The 19,072-nt window shown below is 37.7% G+C and overlaps 1 protein-coding gene across 3 annotated transcripts; it reads right to left on the bottom strand.

Annotated features, from left to right (window-relative positions):
* Window positions 1-869: 869 nt before the first annotated feature.
* Window positions 870-13,885, bottom strand: LOC101169768 (uncharacterized). 3 transcript variants are annotated; one of them, XM_020703439.3, is made up of 7 exons: window positions 13,790-13,885; window positions 13,452-13,626; window positions 11,251-11,295; window positions 8,806-8,844; window positions 7,818-7,965; window positions 7,293-7,454; window positions 870-5,975 (listed from the first exon to the last, which is right to left on the bottom strand). In XM_020703439.3, the coding sequence occupies exons 2-7, from the start codon at window positions 13,500-13,502 to the stop codon at window positions 4,888-4,890; spliced, it is 1,533 nt and encodes a 510-aa protein (XP_020559098.1). In that variant the 5' UTR covers window positions 13,503-13,626; window positions 13,790-13,885; the 3' UTR covers window positions 870-4,887. The 3 variants fall into 3 exon arrangements, with proteins under 3 accessions (XP_020559098.1, XP_078808552.1, XP_004065957.2); XM_078952426.1 differs by lacking the exon at window positions 11,251-11,295; XM_004065909.4 differs by lacking the exon at window positions 13,790-13,885 and having other exon boundaries at window positions 13,452-13,638.
* Window positions 13,886-19,072: the final 5,187 nt, after the last annotated feature.

Raw genomic sequence — 19,072 nt, 5'->3', positions numbered from 1 at the left:
GTTTTGTGAGAATTCTCACTCTGATAATGAAATACTTAAGAATCTGAACCTGAAAGTTATAGCAATTTATTAGTAAAAAGTTCTGGCGTTGCTCAAATTTCTCCAGTTTCTGTTTTTGTCAGGAGTAAATTGGGATTTAAAAAAATGTGTTATAGGTAAATTAACAATTGGCATTGACAAACAATCTTGTTTATTCTTAAAAGTAGCAAAGAACATTTGCAAATTAAATTAATCTCTAAAGCATAAAACGAAAAGTTGTTTAATAAAAAAAAACAAATAAGGGTTAAATGTAGACAAGCTAATAATTTATTCAAAAAGCAAAGCAAAAGTGAATCCAATATAAAGTGACATCTAATGAAAAATTATTTGCACACAAATTTCAGTCCTCAACTAATGTGAAAGTCATGTTTACAATTTTTCCATTTGATTCAACAGCCCTGAAGCTCAGAAGGTTATGAACCTGTTCAGTTGTTACGTTCTTTATTTAAACAGTTTAATATGTGGACAAGATGATTATGCATTTTTACTTTGTTTTTTTTTTTTTTTTTACATATTTTACAGTTTTGGTAAAAGATCAACAATCCACACCAGTGGCGCAGTGCTAAGAACAGCTAAGACACTGTGCAGGAGCCTCAAGCTCCCAGGCCTCTGGTAGAGGACCCGAGCTTGTGTGAGAAACCACCCGCGGAAGTGTGAGAGGGGTGTTTTTTTGTATACATATATTCCATTTTAAGTGACATAGGCTTGAAGGTCAGATGTAAATGTCATGATATTAAATAGTTTAACTTCTTTCCACATTTCGAAGGAAGAAACAGTTTACATTTACCAAAACTGCAATTATACATCATGTTGACCAAACAAAGACATTTACTTGAATGCACATTTATTGTGTAACAAATTTCAAAGCTTTTGCTTTTTTAAAGTTAGGAAGCATACATTTTTCCAACAGAATTACAGCGAGGGAAAAATAATAAAAAAAATAAAAAATTCAATGACGTGTTTGAATATTAACTACGATCAGTATGTCAACATTCAACTTTGGCTTCACTATAAGCAACAATGACTTTACCAACAAAGCTGACAGTATCTTTCACACATGCAGACGACACTGAGGAGCTGCAGGGAGCATTGCACAAAGATACTCTTTAAAAAGCACAACATGTTGCACAAATATTGACCTTACATATGATCTCATTTAAATATTCTGTCCTGTTGCCTTGTAGCAGCTTGAAGAAAGGTTTATCACTTCAAATCAAACCATAAGAAACACTTTTTAGTTGGTCTAAGTCTAAGATGTACGTATATTACTAATTTTTTCTTTTATTTTTTTACATTGAAATAAAACTCAAATGACTGAAAGGCTCTGGGGTTCGGAGATACAGTGAAACACCCAACAGTCTATACAGGACCTTTTTAAACTATTTGCATTACAATATAAAACAGTAAAAATCTAAAGTGAACAATTTCTTTACAGGAAGAAATAAACAGTCCTACGTCAAAACTCCAGCAAGGTAACAGTCTTCAGGCCTTGGTCTTCAGATTAGGCGTTTCATCTGTACACAGTAGCTGCAGAAAAACAATTTTACATTTTCTTTCTCCACAAAAAAAAACACTGGCTTGAAATTTAGAGCAGCGTTTGGATAGACCTGGCTCCAGTTTGTGCTTTTACTACTTTATTATGCTCATGCAGACTTATGTAAGGACGAGTGCTTTTCTTTTCCATAATCTTCTATTTATTTGGACGACACAGTCAAAGTCCCAAAGGCCTCTTGTTTTTTTTGTCCATCGGGACAAAATCTTCAGAAATAGTGAAGTTTGGCTTTTTGAAAAACGCATGGTTCAAACTGGAGCTGAGGCTAAACCAGATCGTCTAAGTGTGGACTTGAGAGAAGACATAAGACAAACATATTTACAGTGCTGTGTTTGTACAATCAGGAGCCTCCACCCACCACAGCTAATGGATGAGTTAGAAAGAGGTAAATGTTTATTGCACAACAGTTTCTTTTTTCATTAAACCAGCGTTAATGAAAACAAGGAAAAAGTACTATTGCTAAAGACAACAGTTTAAACCCTCATGTATGCTTTCTTTACTGATAAGCACTGTTTGAATTAAAACATATAGAACCGCTTACATGTACACTCAAAGAATGTTGGCAAACATATTTCAGAATGCCTCACAGAGTGTCTGCATTTATCTAGGCACCTTGAAAAACATCACAGACAAGTGGGAACCAACGAAAACACATTTAGAGCTAATTACACATAGTTGCCAGAGGCAAATTATGTTCAAATGTGGATGAAATATCCACAGTAATTGTAAGCCATTGCACAAAACTTAGAGCATGACCTTAGAGTATGACCTTCACAAAACCAAAGAATAAACCTTCGACTTATGAAGCCAAATGGAAAACGAATGGCACACGGCAAAGCATGGCCAAGTTTTCTGTCAAGAGCTTCAAGTAGGTAATTACGTCGAATTTTCATTGAAGATCTCTAAACAATGAATGTGGTTGACAATGTTCTACAAAAAGGGCTTTGAGACATTTTCAACTGTACAAGATACTAATCCACAATCAAAGAGTTTTCTCTACAGAGAAGATGCAGTGCATTCTGCATGTGCCTCAAAACCAGGTCTGGATCAAGAAGACAACAGTCAATCTCCAGAGACACATTTAATTCAAATGATCAGAACCAATAAAACTATAAATCTTATCGTTACTTAGCATTCCTCACAGTACAAAGACCAAACACTTTCCTTCCAAGCCCCCAGCAGCATCCAACATACCTGTCTCGCCCCAGACTCACATTAAAGTCCCACTCAGATTATCTTTTGATTTATTTTCAAAGCGTTCTTACGACAATGCCATTCTTAGCCAAAATCAGTAAACCTGTTTCGTTTTCTAGGATATAGTTTCTACAGAGTCCCAGCAATTCATGAGAAATTTGCCTCTGAGTTGTGGGCGGGACTGTTGGTGCCGAGTAAGTCTACCCCTACTTCCCATCATCTATCTGTATACATGCTCTTCTGCTAGCTTACAGGCCCTCACACCCCAACAAAACGTTAACAGTGCAACAACAATGGCAAGCAATATTGGAGCTATCCAGGCGTACAGTATTAAGCCAGTTCCCAGGTCAGACGAGGAAAATAAAGACGTGCGTGGATCTATCTGTCTACAAGTGGATTCATCAGAACGGAGTAAAGCAGGGAGCTTGTGGCTCACCGTTGCAAGTTCTGCGTCACACTTACAAGCTTTTTTCAACAGCATCTTTTTGTCTGCTCCTGTGATTTGAATAAAGAAATACTCAGAAAGGCAAAAACACAATTTTTTTATCGGAGTGGGTCTTTAAGCTGAGGAGGTTTCTTTGGCCCAACGTCAAGCAGAGGAGAAAAATCTCAATAAACAGTACAAGTCTATAATTGTTTTTTGCTACACATAACATTCATTATATACTGGTACTCATCTTTTATAACGAGCTTAAAGTGACTACCTGGCAGAAACCATAGCTCATCTATGGAGGAAAACGACCCGCCTTCTTCTTCGTGACTAAAACAAACAGCCAGGCGCCTGTTAAAACACATTCAGTCCTTGGTTAAGCGGTAATGTGATAACCGGGTATGTAGGAGTATAAAACAAGGACATCAGAGCTGCTCTAATACCACTCCAAAACTCTGTAAACCACCTGTTTACACACATTTCAATAGAAAACAAACAGAAAAAGGAATAAATGATTCTCTCAAACAACAAATCAGTAAAAGTAGTAGTTTCCCACTTTTGTAGTCATGAGCAAAAGGCAGAGAAGTCCAAGAAAACACTGATTTTTAGGATAACAAGACTCAATATTTTTGAAGAATTACCTAAATAGAGAGGATGTGACATGATCTGGATCATTCTGTGGAAATGCAGAAAATACAGAATCCTCTCATTAATTTCATGTAACTGTTTTAAATAAAAACAGATTTGTTTCATTGCTGTTTTGCACTAAAACAAGAGGAAACGTAGTTTTATTAATTTGTTTGCACCTAAAAGACTTTTTTCTCGTGTAATTCAGTCATAACAGGTAAAAACCTGATACTGAAATAATAGATCTGTTCCAATAAAGCTAAAGTGAGTGTTTTATTATTATAATGCTGAATCATATAGAGAATAGGGATAGAAAGTCGAGCATTTCTTCCACTGGGTTTGGGTTCCATGCGATATGTGCCAAGAACCTGCAAGACTCGTACTATTGATGTGGAGGCTTAGGCAGAAAGGGACATTAAAAGGGGGAAATATTTATTGGGAATTTTTACTATTTTGTTTAAAAACGACAGTTCTCTCACCCTCGAACATCATGAATTATTTGAACAATTAGGAAAAGATAAACTTTTTTATGAATCAACTCTGAAACTTTTGCATTTAAGTTCAAGTCTAGTCTCAAATCTTTAAATGTCATTTTAAGTTGTCGCCAGTCTTAAAAAATAATCAAAAAGAACATTTTATTGTAGCAAATGAACTACTTTAACAAGTAGGGACACAATAACGGAAAGTTGGTGTTTCTGCATTGCAAAAACTTTGTAAAGAGAAGCTTTGATTTTAGACATGATAGTGATGTCTTAGAGCTAAAAAATAAAAAATAATAAAAAGATTAAACTGATGAAAAATGTTCATAAGTCTTAAGTGGGACTCGAGCCCAAGTCCAAGTCTCATATCTATTAGAAAATCCTGTGGGTCTTTTCCGACCTTGAACCGCGGAAACTATCATGTCCCTCTGGCTCTTCTTTCACAGCGGCTCCAGAACCTACAAGACTTTTCTTCAGTGATACAACGTTTTCACTTACTTGTCTTGATCTATAGAGTGCTATTAAAGCCTCTCACCTTTCCAGCCTACACCCCCTTAGCCATCAATTTATGAGGTCTGGGCGGAGAGGGGGACCTCGCCGTGACTGTGGGGGTTGCAGGAGGGTGAGGGTAGCTGGCCGTCCAGAGGTGACTGTAAAGCAGGCCTCATCTTTTGGGAACTGTCCTCTGCCCTCTTCCTGTCTGCTCTTTCCCTTTCTCTTAAGATGTCTTTGTTGCCGTCTTCCAAGCACTCATCCTGCAGTTTCTGCTCCTCTCTCTTCACATGACAGCGACACACCTCGATGCCCGAGTCTCCAGTGAGGCGCCTATGTTGGAAATGGTCCTCCTCCTCCTCTTCGTCTTCCTCCTCCTCCTCTTCTTCCTTTTCTTGGTTTTGAACATCCTTGTTTTTGCCGTGCATAGAGACAGCCACCTTTGTCAGGTGGAGGGGGTGTGTGAGAGGAGAGGGGGTGAGGCTTAAGGGCAGATCGTAAGGCGAGGTCTCATCTCCTGATTTTGGAACCGATGGCGGGTCTTGAGGTAAAGGCGGGTAGACCTGACCGGGAGGAGCAGATGATATCAAAACGAGGGGGGAGAGCGGGAAATGGGAAGGATGGGTTGGATGCGAGTGCAAGGGGAGTGACAGAGGTGCGCTGAAGGATAACTCTTCACAGCCATTAGAGGAACGTCTCCAAACTGGAATGACATCAGGAGTAGTTGAAGGAATAAGATCAGGAGGAGGCTGCGACTGAGGAGGTGGCGAGGGTGTGGACGGGCAAGAAGATCTGGCTCTTGCCATGTCGGGAAGGTTACCCCCTGCCTCACTGGGCGTTGAGATGTGGCTGCTGTCGTATGTCTCATCAGTCACTTGGACCGAAAAGGAAGTGCTGGAGGGGGAGGTGACGGAGCAAGACTCACAGGAGCAGCTGGTGTAGTTGTCAGAGCTCTGCGAGGAGGTCAAGACGCTCGGGCCGGGGCCCAAGTAGGGGGGGCAGGGGTTGCAGGGGTGGTGATGATGAGAGTGAGGGTAAGAAAAGCTGGGACCCCCCATTACATCACCCTGGAGAGCAAAGACGGAGCTGTAAGGTGGAGGAGGGGTGCTGGGCTGTGCAGCCACCTCCTCATAGGTGGGCAGCTTGAGGGAGGTCAGAAAACCTGCAACAGAGGTGTCAACTGAAACGCGCAGTGCAGATCACCAATGAGAGTGTCATGTATGAGGGGAAAAAGCAAGCAGACAGATGATCCCACTGACGTTATGAAATGAAACAGAAATATTACACTCACTGGCATTTCATTTTTTCATGTCAAATTGTGGGGAAACAGGGTCTGCAGTAATTTTGCCTGCATATAAACCAAGAGTTTAAAGCCAATGATAGAAAACTGCAATTGTTTGTATATTTAAACTATCAGCAAGTGGACTTTTGTATTTTAACATGGTGCCAGATGGGATTAGGTGGAAGTAGCTTTGAATTCTGGTAATAACTGTATAGCAACCTTGCATAATAAGAGCAAATGTACAGATCTGAGTTGCTAGTAAGCATGTAAAAACACACAGCAACATGCTCTTAAGGTCAGGGATGCTCAAGCTGCTGCCCTGCTTATTTTTCAGCATTGTCTACACTGTTTCAAGCATTACTTACTTGTATAAACCGGAATCAAGTGTGTTCTGTCAGCCAAAAGATGGAACATACCAACTCACTTTATCTGGTCTGATCTGCCCTTGTCTAAAATGGTGTCTTCCACATTTTGAATGACTCACATTGACTGTATAAGAGAACTGGACAGAGTGAGTATGAGTGAGTACTTGTAGAAAAATTCCAGTTCTGACGAAATTAAGTCAATTCAGTCATCACTTTTTTACGATACAGACGCCGCCACGTTGGATCAAGACAACGTCAGTAAGCAACGAGCAGTCGGTCTGAGTCATCATTTATTTGGCAACCACTGTCTCCAATCAGGAGTGAGCATGATGCGAGTCTACACCCCTACCGCTTGAAGCTGGGGTCGGGAGAATATGTCAATTAAAAATTACAAACCTTCGACAAGAGACCACATTCCTTTATTGAGACATCTGATTGGCTTAGTAGAAACATGTTAACAAAAAGGTATCAGAGCAAGAATGGTTATTCTGACAAGTATAGTGTCTGAATAATGGCTGTTTACTTATCTGTAGAAGCCTGTGAGATTTTGACTTTTGAGAGCCAGCAGGTGCTCCCTAATTGGAACGCAAGAAGGGAGGGGGGTCACTCAGTCCAGTTCCCAAATACAGTCCATGATGACCTAACACACTTTGCCCGTATTATCAACAGTGAGTAAGACAGAAATAGCCTGAAAACTAAGGCACTAAGTCTCAAAAACCTCCAATAATCAGCCTGGCTTTGGAGGTTACACCAAAATCATGCCAGGTGTCTGTTTAAGAAAAGGTCGAGTTGTGAATTATTTAAAAACTAAAATAAGGTAAAACAGACATACTGAGGTCCAGCATTGAGGAAGGGTAGTTGGATGCCCCATTATATGCAATTAGATTTATCTCTCTCTGTCTCTGCTGCTGCTGTATTCTCAGTTTGGCCCGGCGGTGGCGGTAAGCACAGAAACAACTGAAGAGGATCAGTACTGTCCACAACAGCCAGAACCCTGGAGAAATCAGAAATCTTTATGAAAATACAAAACAAACAACAACAGATTAACACATTAAGAGGAGTAGATAAGTATTTTTTTCACTGAATTTCTATGGCTGTAATCCCAGATTACCATTGATTGTTTTTAGTCAAAAGTTCTGCGTATATAGAATGTGATCAATCCAGAATTTCATCAAATATGAAGGTAATTCAGTATAAATATAGCAATATGACATTTTCATGTACTAAAAGAGGTTAAAACATTGCTTCTATTGAATATCTTTTTGAAAGAAAATTTTTTTAAGCTCTCCTGGGTTAGAAAAACTCAACATATTGAATTTTTGAAGGTCGGTGGCAGAAAGGTCATTAGCCAACTCACACCAGACTTCGTAATAGTAGGTACAGCAGCCCGTCTCTCCACAGCAGTGTCCTGTTTCACACAGGTAACCGGGCTTGTTGTTTACCCCAGGACAGTATTTGGGACTGACTGCAGGCTTGCTGTCTACATTCCCATGATGCTTCACCACCTAGTGGACAAAACAGAACACCACAATCACAAAGTCGAAGGGAACGATATAAACTTTACACCCAATCTTGGAAATTAACTCATTTTGGAATCACTTATTTAAGTGAAAATTTCTGTAAAAGATAACCTCTGTTACAGACCCTAATGAGTAAATGGAAAATCTTCAGATGGCTGCACATGGGGAAAAAAGTGGTTCCCATCCTAATAAGTGGATTTTACAGTATTACTGGTAAGACATTGCTAAATAACTCGGGCAAAAGTGAAGAAATAAAAGGTCAACAGCTACAGTAATAAAACTTAAAGCAAGGGTAACTGGTTAATGACAAAAAATCCTGTGAGGTCATTTGGTTTTCACACTTTAGCTTATTGTTTTTTAACTGAATTAAAAAACAGATTTTTAATATGTTCTTAATCAGTGACTGTGTTTATTTTATTTTATTTTATCACCTGATAACCCAACTGATTGCTAAAATTATAACTGAAAAACTAATACTGCAGTAGATTATATTCAGTTTTATTTTTTTTTACCGATTGAAAAACCTTGAAATTAAAGTTGACAGAACAGCTGACCTGTACTCTATGGTTTGGACCATCTTTACTTGTAATTATTTTAATTAAGTTTTAGCCATTAGATTTTAGCCATTAGATTTAATTTTGCTCGCAGTGATCATTGAGTTTAAAAAAATCTTTTTAATGTATAATCCTTTAAATCGTCTGAAATAAGGATAAGGAGCTTTCTCCACAATCATACAAAAAAAATGCAATCAGTGCTTTGTTTTTGCTATTATAAAATGCTCATAACAAAGTTTTTCATTGATAAATACAACACAAACAAACATACCTTCTTAATTGTGCTCGTTTCCATTTCCTTTGCTGGCACCTTCAATAAGAGAAAAACAAGTTAAGGTTTTTTTTTAACACAAATGTAAACATTTTTTTGTTCGGAAAGTTTGGTAGAAGTCAAAAAAAGATTTTTTGGAAGCAAAATCTATGTGCAAATCTGCTGTTAACCTTGTTTATGCTGTAACATTGTTACTGATGATAAGATAGAAGTATGGCCTATTTTTACACACATTTAACAGCACAGTTCTCATAGGAAGGCTTTGCTTTAATGGATTTAAATTCAGGATAGTTTTTCTGCCGATATGGGCTGGTATTAAATCCTGAATGTGCTGATTTTAAAAATGCAACAAAATTGACATAAGGTTTATTAACCTGAAGGTCTTTCAATATTTCCAAATAGCAAAAGTTTTTAAAAAAGTGATAACACAAAATTTCCCAATATATCTGCAGTTTTTAATTAAAATTGCTCAAGCGAATTTTGATTTAACCAGAGAGTATGGGTCTACTCGCTGCATTGTCTTCTGGTGCATTACTGTGTAGACATTTGTCTACATACAGCAAGATTAAAATTTATTTGTGTAGATCATAGATAGTTAGTTAAATCTTCACATTAATTAAAAAATCCAAACCTTCCACCTGCCATCTTGACCCACTGCCCACTATCCTTGTTAAAGCCACAGCTCCCTCTCTTTGTCCTCTCATCACCAACATAATCCATGCTTCCCTCACCTCTGGAATTGTTCCCTCTGCTCTGAAAACTGCTGCTGTCACTCCCATCCTTAAAAAAAACGGGTTCAGATAATAATCTCATATGAACTTTTCCGAACTGGTTTCCGTCCACTTCCTAGTACTGAAACCACTCTTCTAAAAAGCACTAATGGCCTTCTCCTCTATGCTGACTGTGGTTTATTATCCATCCTCCTTTTGCTTGATCTTAGTTCAGCTTTTGAAACCATTTCTCCTTCCATCCTCCTGAACAGACTCTCTTCCAGTGGCATCTCTGGCACTGACCTCTCCTGGTTTCATTCCTACCTGTCTGACCGTACTTAGTTTATTCAACTGAAATCTTGCACTTCTCATTATATACCTATCACAACTGGTGTTCCTCTGGGTTCTGTCCTCGGTCCCCTCCTCTTCATCATCTACTTTCTCACGCTAGGTCATATTTTCCAGAAATATTACATCCATTTCTATTGCTATGCGGATGACACCCAGCTCTACCTCTCTAGCCAACCCAACCCCACACGACCTCCATTAACACAGGTTGAATGCATCAATGAAGTCAAATCTTGGTCCACCTCAAATCTTTTAAAACTCAATAGCAATAAAATTGAACTTCTTCTGACAGGCACCAAATCCACCTTGAGCAAGATCAATCACCTCTCTCTTACCATCGATGGATCCACCATCTGACTCTCCCCTCAGGTAAAGAGTTTGGGTGTCATCCTTGACAGTAGTCTCTCTTTCACTTTCCACATTAACATCACCCGCTCAGCCAAAGTCCCATCTACACAACATACAACCTCTCCGGCCCTCCCTCACTCCTCAGTCCACTGCTGTCCTCGTACACAGCTTAGTTACTTCCCTCCTGGACTACTGTAACTCTCTTCTGTTTAGTCTTCCATAGAAAACTCTCCATAAACTTCAGCCGGTTCCAAATTCAGCTGCTCGTATCATCACATGTACTCCCTCCATCAACCACATCACATCTATCTGTCAACAGCTTCCCTGGCTCCCCATCCCATACCACATTCAATACAAAGTCTTGCTCTACATATTCAAAGTCTTTCACAACCTTGCACCTCCGTATCTCTCTTACCTCTTTTATATATATTTTATTTAAATGTCTATGTATTAAAATTGTTGTTTTAACTGTTTATTGGTTTAATATAATGTATATATGTTGTACGGTGACCTTGAGGGCTCAGAAAGGCGCCTTTTACATAACATTTATTATCATTATTATTATGTATATATGTGTTCCTTTCAGAAAAATGCTTTCAGTTTGTATTTGGGTGAAATTTGAAAACATCTCCTAGGTGATTATTGAAACATGACGGGCGGCCGTGGTGCAGTCGACCTCTGATCGAAAAATTGCAGGTTCGATTCCCGCCTTGCCCACCCATTTGTCAAAGTGTCCTTGGGCAAGCCACTGAACCCCGCCTTGCCTCTGGTGGAAGGTTGGCACCAGTGTTCAGCAGCGGAGCTGTTTTGAGTTAACTTAATGACAAACATTTTTTATGAATATTATCCTCAGTAAATTCTAATGAAATTGATTAACATTCACTTCAGAAAAAAAATACTTTGCACATTAAAGTTGGCACGCTTGTACTTAAATGCTTACTTACGTACATAATGTAATGTATTTCTTTAACGGTACACCCAGCAAAATTTGTATTTATTGTTTAGGAAGTTTTGCTGTGTAAAAGGTTGGTTTTCTTACTGTAGCATCTTCAGGTGCAACCAGCCCCTGCAAGGACATTGTCATCTGATAAGAAGCAGAGGAGTGCAACAGTGCCGTTATGTATCTTGTTAAAAACCAGAACCAAAATTGTCAAACACAGATAACATTTTTATGAGAGGCTTCTTTCAGAAATGTTTATAAGTTTTCCCTTTTAAAACATGGATTAACAGATGACATAAACACAATCTCTGTTTAAGAACTCAAAATGTTTAGGCTGTTCTCTAAATCTCTAAAACTATAAAATACTTATAATAAAAAACAAAAATAGACACAGAAAGCTGGTAAAAGAATAGTATCAAACAAGAAATGGAAAAATAAAAAAGACAGACTTTCAATGCTTTATGTAAAGATTTTATTTTTTCAAAAGAATATATTCTATTAGAAGACACGCTAATTTAGAATTTGCTGCTGCATGTTGCCATGAAGCATAAATTCAGGAAGTTGAAGTGCGAGCTGCTATAAAAGCCAGAGCCAAGAGGGGAAATCAGCTGTCATAAATACTGTCACGGTGAGTTCCTGCAGCAGCTCTACCAAAAAACACCAAAGGAGCAAGTGAGTGTCGAGTGGATTTACTTATCCTCCCACAGAGACCACAGATTAACCACTAATGATTTCCACCCAAGCTTCCCCCACAGTCTACCAAGTTACAGACAAAACTCAAGAGACAAAAGTCAAATTTAGGTATTAGTACCCCGACTAGAAAATTCAGATTACAAACTGTACCGAAAGTGCAAGTAACTATAGTTTGACAACACAAATTGTCGCATCAAAAGGAAAACATTACATTTTAACTAAAACCTTATTTGGAAACCCCACGGCCAACAATAGCTGTACTTGTAATACATTAAATCTCATTCCAGTTTAGCTAAATATGATACTGTGACATACGGGATGAACAAATCTTGTATCAACTCAAATATTTGACAACTCTGTCTCTTGAAATCAAACTATTGTCTTTTTAAAGTTAGGTTTCATATTGTAAGCAATAAAATGCCTTGTTTACTGTTCTAAACATGAGTTCAGGTATGCCACAAGGCCTTAGTCTAAGAACCCACACTTTTTCCAATCTATGTCAAGATTACAGGTACTAGTGTTGGCAATGCATTTATATATGACTACACTAATAATGTAGAAACTTGTCTTATGTGCTCAGGACACAATTATTGAAGTCCCACTCCAAACATCTTTTGATCTATTGTAAAACCAGTGCTCTTTGAATTATGCATATGCCTTTTGTCCTAGAAAACCTGTCGTGTTCTGTGACATTATTTCTGCAGAGCAGCAGTAGTTCATTAGAAGTTGTGGTAGGGACTGTAGGTACGAAGTAAGCCTACCCCCACTTCCCATCATCCATCAGGGAACTTGTTGCCTGCTGAAGTAGCTTCTGTCACATCTACAAGTTTTTTTGTTACATACGCATTTTTTGTCTGCCCCTAATTCACAACAATTTAAATAAAGAAATACTTAGAAAGGCAATTTTGATCTTAATTTTGCTTTATATTTTGTCCATCGTCATCAAAAAAAAAAACGATTTTCATTGGAGTGGGTCTATAAAGGAAAATATTTGACTGGAGCTCAACAAATGCTCGATAAAGGAATTTAGAAATTAGTTAAAAATATGTTTAAAAAATATTGTGGATTTATGTTATTCATACTTCCCTTCTTCTGATGTTCTATGTTGCCTTCACATGTCTTGGAAATGGGACCTCACGTTTCAGAGAGAATCCTAATATTTAAATTGAATTGTCATGTCAACAACACAGAAATGGAATCAAATAGAATAAGGAATTATAACTTATGATCATTTAACCAATAAACAGTACTGAGTTCAAGCTCTTACAGTCCTTCACCTGAAATGCTGGTTGTGGTTGGTTGGAGACCCCAATGATCTCATCCATAAAGAGTTCAATCACATGTCCCCTGTACTATAAACACATTTTATTGAATCTCATCCAAATAAAAACAAAAGCAGTATCCTTTGTTGGACAATGCACAGTTCTTTCCTTAATATTGGTGAAGAAGTTCAAATAATTTTGAAAGATTTCCTATGATGGAGGAATAAAGGTTGATGGACATGTTTGTCAATAGATCAGTGGGCCAAGGGAAGCATGCTGCTCTGCAGAGTCACCAAAGCAACGCTGTTGACAGCAGTGTGTCAAAGAAAGACTGCATTACATTACCTCCTCTGCCTGCAGCCCGAGGCAGAAAGTCAGGGTTTTCTCTGGATCCATGGCGGCGGATGAGCACAATACTAGAACGCACAGGCGGGATATTACATGGTCGGAGCCCAGTCACAGCTGTTTTTCACACAGACTGAGTATCTCTTCCCCCTCCTCTGGACGGAGACGCGCAGCTCTGCCCATAATAACAGAGACAGAGAGGTAGATGCGCGCGCGGCGGAACAACAATGCAGTGCGCTCGGTTTAATTCTTTCATTTATTTATTTTATTTAAAAAAATAGCGTTCATTTAGTATAAATTAATTGTAGAAGATGTTGCAGTTGAGCATGATGTCATACCTCTTCAGCCACCAAAGTGCATGCATTGGATTGGAGGGCTGCTGCTTTGATTGGCTGCAGCTCCCAGCAACAGCCACACGGAGGACGCATCCGCTCTATTAGTAAAATATCTATGCAAACACAAGCATGCAAACGTATGTTTAAAATCCACAGAAATTATCAACAATTTTTTATTCTTCTTAGAAAAGTACTTGTCTGTGAAAAAAAACAACATTTCATGTTTAATATACTTGTAAAACTTGGCTTGATCTCTGAAAAAATTGTCAATCTATTTTTGTTTCTGTTTTTTGTTTTTTCCTTGGGTTCAGGGGCACTAACAGCCTTTGTGGGAAACCTGGTAAAAGTCCCTAAAAAGACAGGATTGATATTAAAGGTAGTCTATAGGGCACAGTTCATAATTATAACATAAAGTGTAAACATAATGTTAAAAGTGATCATTTTAAACTTTATTTTACCCTTTACAAAGAAAACCTTGCAGTTTAAAAATAGACCATAACAAAAAATTTACTAACTACAAACTTTTGTAGTTATAATAGATCTAAATTCTTTATGTGTAAATATATATACTGTATACACAGACCATAAAATAGTATGGTGACTGATTTACAGTCTTTAAAAATGGGTTTTTATGTTTTTAATTTGCTCCTGGTGCCTTTTTCTGATGGTATAAGACATACATAAAGACAATTAGGCTTAAAAATTGCATTTATGAATATTTCTTTATTCAAATCGTTATAAATCAGGAGCAGACGAAAAAAAGCTGTTTGAGAAAGATTGTATTTGTGACATAGAAAGCTACAGTCATCAGACAACAAGCTCCCTGGGACCACTGGGAACACTTTCAGGGTCCCGTTTCTGACCAGGGGCTCAGCTATTGGTGCCACCAATTTGAAATGGATCACATTTGCATAAGTAAAATCTTCAGTAAAATAATTTTAACTCTTTTTGTTGGACTTTCTTTTATTGTCTTAAGTTAAATTATCTATGAATTAAAGTTTTGTCTTTTCCTTCTCATCGTTTGTTAGCTAAGAATCGCAAAGAATTATTAGTTTCAACATGCAATCTGCACACAGAAAGATCTCCTCTAGGTTTTGAGTCTTATTGCTGCAAGGAGCAATCAACCAGATACTACCTTAAACCCTGACCTATAAGTAACAAATATTCCTTAAGAAACTTCTTTGCAGTGTTTCTACCGGTGAACGAGAAATTAACAGATCATGATGCAATGCATAAAAAAAGAAAAAACAAACGTCAAATACAAATTTTCTTTGTTTTGTGATATTATAAAAGGGTAGGACTGAACTGTATGCACAAACATTATGAGCTGAAACAGCATATTGGGTCTTTTTTTTCATAATTTGACAACCCATTCATACTGCAGAATAAAATAATGCATCAATCACTTTTATCAAAAGTAGTCAGAAGAGGGCAGCACATTACACATTTTGATTGTTCAAACCCTTCCAGTTAATTTCAGTGTTCATGTGGGGGAACATTTCTAAACAGGTCAGATTCAAGAGCTGCAGTGAATAAAGGAAATTTCTGCGTTTTTTATTTGCAGTTTTTTGGCCAAAAGAAGTTACTTTCTACTCTTTCTGTCTATATTGAGGAGAAAAGAAACAGATATCTTGGAGTGCCACACCTATAGTTTATTCATGTTCTGGAAGCAGTAACAGTATATCCTTTAGCTATTACTTGCTACATTAAGGTTCACCTTTTTGTGAAGACCACCTATGTTTCCTGCAGGGAGGATGTTGTCCTCTATTCACAAAGATAGCCACACCGACTAGTCAGCCACAATATGTGTCATTTATTTCTCAGCAAACCACACGTGCATACTAAACAAACTACTTATAGGCCAAATAAATACATATTTTAGCCCAAGACTCAAATGTATGTTTAATGTATGGATAAACATTTTTTTAACTAAACATTTTTAAACTGAAAACAAAAATAAGCTTAGTTTCCTTGAGCATAAAAAAATCAGGATGAGATATCAAACATTCCATGCAATGATTTCACCCGATTAAAAGATCTCAGTAAGAAACCACTCTTCCTCTGACCCATTTGAAACACAAACATGCATGGACACCCAGTTACAGAAAAAAATCTGCATTATTCTGCATGCTCATTGGCCATTGGCCACTGAACAGCTCTTTCTGGATTCAAAGTGAAACAGAGACACCATTGGTGCACTGATCAAAAGAACAAATGCATTTTTTTCATTTTTATCTTCAGAAGGTTGTAATATTAAAACCTTTAGAGATAAATCAAAATCCATTTTAAGACAGCACTTCATCTTAATTTAGGTTATTACTCATCTCTATCCATAAATTGATTTGTACACAAAAGATAAAGCAAAAACTTTTATTTTTTATTTTATGATACAAAAAGAACATGTCCGTTTTAACAAGAAAGAAGATCTCAGCACAGCCATTTGGTATTGCAGCAGAAACCCAACATGAATGAAAAAACATGAATCCAGATGCAGTCCAGGCACGTGTTTTCATTGTTTATGCAGAAGACTCTTTGTTTTTGTGGGCAAAACCTAATAATGTGCTAACTTCTAGAAATGCAAATGAGTGTTTCTGCTCAAACAGCACGAACCTGATTACATTTACATTCAATCAATTCACATCCGGTGCCTTGTGAACATGTGACATTTGGAAATGCCACTAGAAATGTTTTAAGGTCCCAGACGGTGTCCCCAAAGAAAAAAAACATACTATATTTCCTGCCGTTTTCCAAAGCAAAGAAGAATACATTTTTAAAGTTATCCAGCCAATTAGTGTTGAAAACATTTGTTTCTATTTCTGTTTCTTTCATCTCATCACCTCTTTCGAAGGTCCAACTTTACACATGTCAGCACAATTTCAAGAGAACAGTGTTATTCTGACCTGATGAGTGTAGAAACAAAGAATTTGTTTAATGATTCATTTTTTGAGAAAAGGCTGTCCACACATGAGGGCGTTAAAGTTTCATAGAAAGTTGGTTTAATAATGTCCACATTTATGTCGATGGTCCTTGCAGATAAATTCCGTTTTGTGGTTTACACATTCTTGTCACATAAAATCGTATATAAATAAAGCAGCAAATGACGCACATCAGAGGAGGACTGTGCAATGCCATATCGGTTACCACTTTTGCTTCACAGCGAGAAGGCCCTGGTCAGAATCCTGCCTGGGACCTTTCTGTGTGGTGTTTGTATGTTCTCCTTGTGCATGCGTGGCTTTTCTCCGGGCACTCCGGTTGCCTCCCACAGTCCAAAAACATGAATCAGGTAACTCTAAATTACCTCTATAGGTGTGAGTGTGTGTGGTCCTACAACAAACTGGCGACCTGTTCAATGTGTACCCCGCCTTCGTCCAACATATCTGGGTTGGCTCCAGCGGCCCGCATGACAGAAATTTAGCAGATTCTGAAGAAGGATGGATGTTTCAGAAGAATTTCTGCTTTTTACAGTATTATAGACTCACCTGTGCAGGGATCCTATATATTTTTTTAATCGTGTCATGATTTGCATAAATGCAGGATTTCAATTTAATTTTCCTAAATTTGGTTTTCCTCATTACCCTATCTAAAACAATTTTAGTTTGTATTTTGTATTATTTATTATAAAAAAAGAAATATTTCTTATTCATGAGTGGGCAGTTGATTCTTAGCGTTGTCTAGTATGGTATTGGCGGCTGAGGTGCAGCAGTAGGGCAGTCGACCTCTGATCTGAAGATTGAGGGGCGTGACTGAATGGGACTGTGAATGTAAAGTATACACCATTTACCATTATTAAAAGACGCACATTTTTGTAGAGAAAAAAAAATCCCACGGCATTCTTTTTTAAAATGCGCAGTATCATCATGTAGATGTTTGGGGATCGCAGGTTTATTTCTAGAAAAAGAGATTCATTATAAGTTTATGAGAAGCTTATGAGAAGTAATTTCCTTATAAAAACAGAAGGTAAAGGAGGCCCAGACTTTGGGACAAAACTAAGCTTCCCTGGGGCTAACATTTAAAAAATACATTTTTGTCACCCGTTAGATTAAAAATTTGCCTTTTTTATCTTTTTTTATTAGTCCAGAGACTGTTACTAAGAAAAGATGGATCTTTCTTCAGACATTGGTTTTGCTGGTTTAAAGTTCTTGGATCACCATATTTTGAACTTGATTTAATGCAGAGATAAATGCATAGGTTTGTTTAACTATCTCCTGCATTTCTAAGAAAACTATGTGTGCATTTAACAGTCTGTTGGTTTAGACTCAACACCCACGTAAACCAGAAAAAGCAGTTTAACTGGACATATGACAGTTTTTCTGCATACCTTAGATCCATTAGTAACTCTGAATGTAACACTTTTAAACGGATAAACTTCGCTTTGCTACATCGAACTTCCAACACTGTGCATACTCATAGTCACAGTCAAAGATTAAGTCACTGGATTACTCTCTTTTGCTGACATGTTTGAGGTATGAGGTACTGCATTGTAGTATCAGCTCAGTGAATCAATTGTCCCAACCTTAATACACTACATGTGTCGAGAGCTGCAAGCAGACGGCTACACAAAAACGGTTCCTCTGATGTTTGCTGAAGGATCGCACAGCTAATCCAGGTGCAAACATTTGCCTCGATGTTCCGCGTTAAGGGCCGACACCGACCACATGCTAACCAAACACGAAAAGAAAAATCACAATTTACTCTAATGCAGAACAGAAAGTGAACCACCTCTCATTTTCTTATCTTTTTTTTTTTTTTTTTTTTTACAGAACTTCGCAATAAACCATCATCTGACCTTTACAAGCTCCAAGAACATCCTGAAACCAAAAGAGCGAGATGCAGCAAAGGGTTGCCACAGCAAACAGGAACTTATTGCTGAACTTGAGTCAACCACAGAAAGACGTATTCTAAGTCGGAATGCAACAGGTCAGCAATAGGAATCACAGGTCCACACCTGAATTGCTTGAAAGCAAAAAAAAGGGTCATGTCAAAGGTCACTCTATTACCCAATGGAGTGACTTTAACAGGTGGAACACAAACAAAGGATTACTTAGAAGCACACATTTTTTTAAAATTCTGACTCCAACAGAGTTAATTTGTAATAAAAATATAGTTTGGTTATATCGTTTGTGTACAATTGTGTGAACATTGCTTATCAAACTAACTGGTCTGACAAAAACTAAAATTATATCCGTTTAAGAGATGGTAGATTTTTTAAAGAAGAAAGCAATTTAGTCATCATTCTGGGTAAGGGTCTGCAACCTGAGGCTCTGGACATGTGGCTCTTCTATCCAT

This window comes from Oryzias latipes, chromosome 1, assembly GCF_053564925.1.
Source record: "Oryzias latipes strain Hd-rR chromosome 1, Olatipes_Hd-rR_3.1".
Lineage (NCBI taxonomy): Eukaryota > Metazoa > Chordata > Actinopteri > Beloniformes > Adrianichthyidae > Oryzias > Oryzias latipes.
Note: the sequence above shows the minus strand (reverse complement) of the source record. Positions and strands in the feature narration are given on the sequence as shown.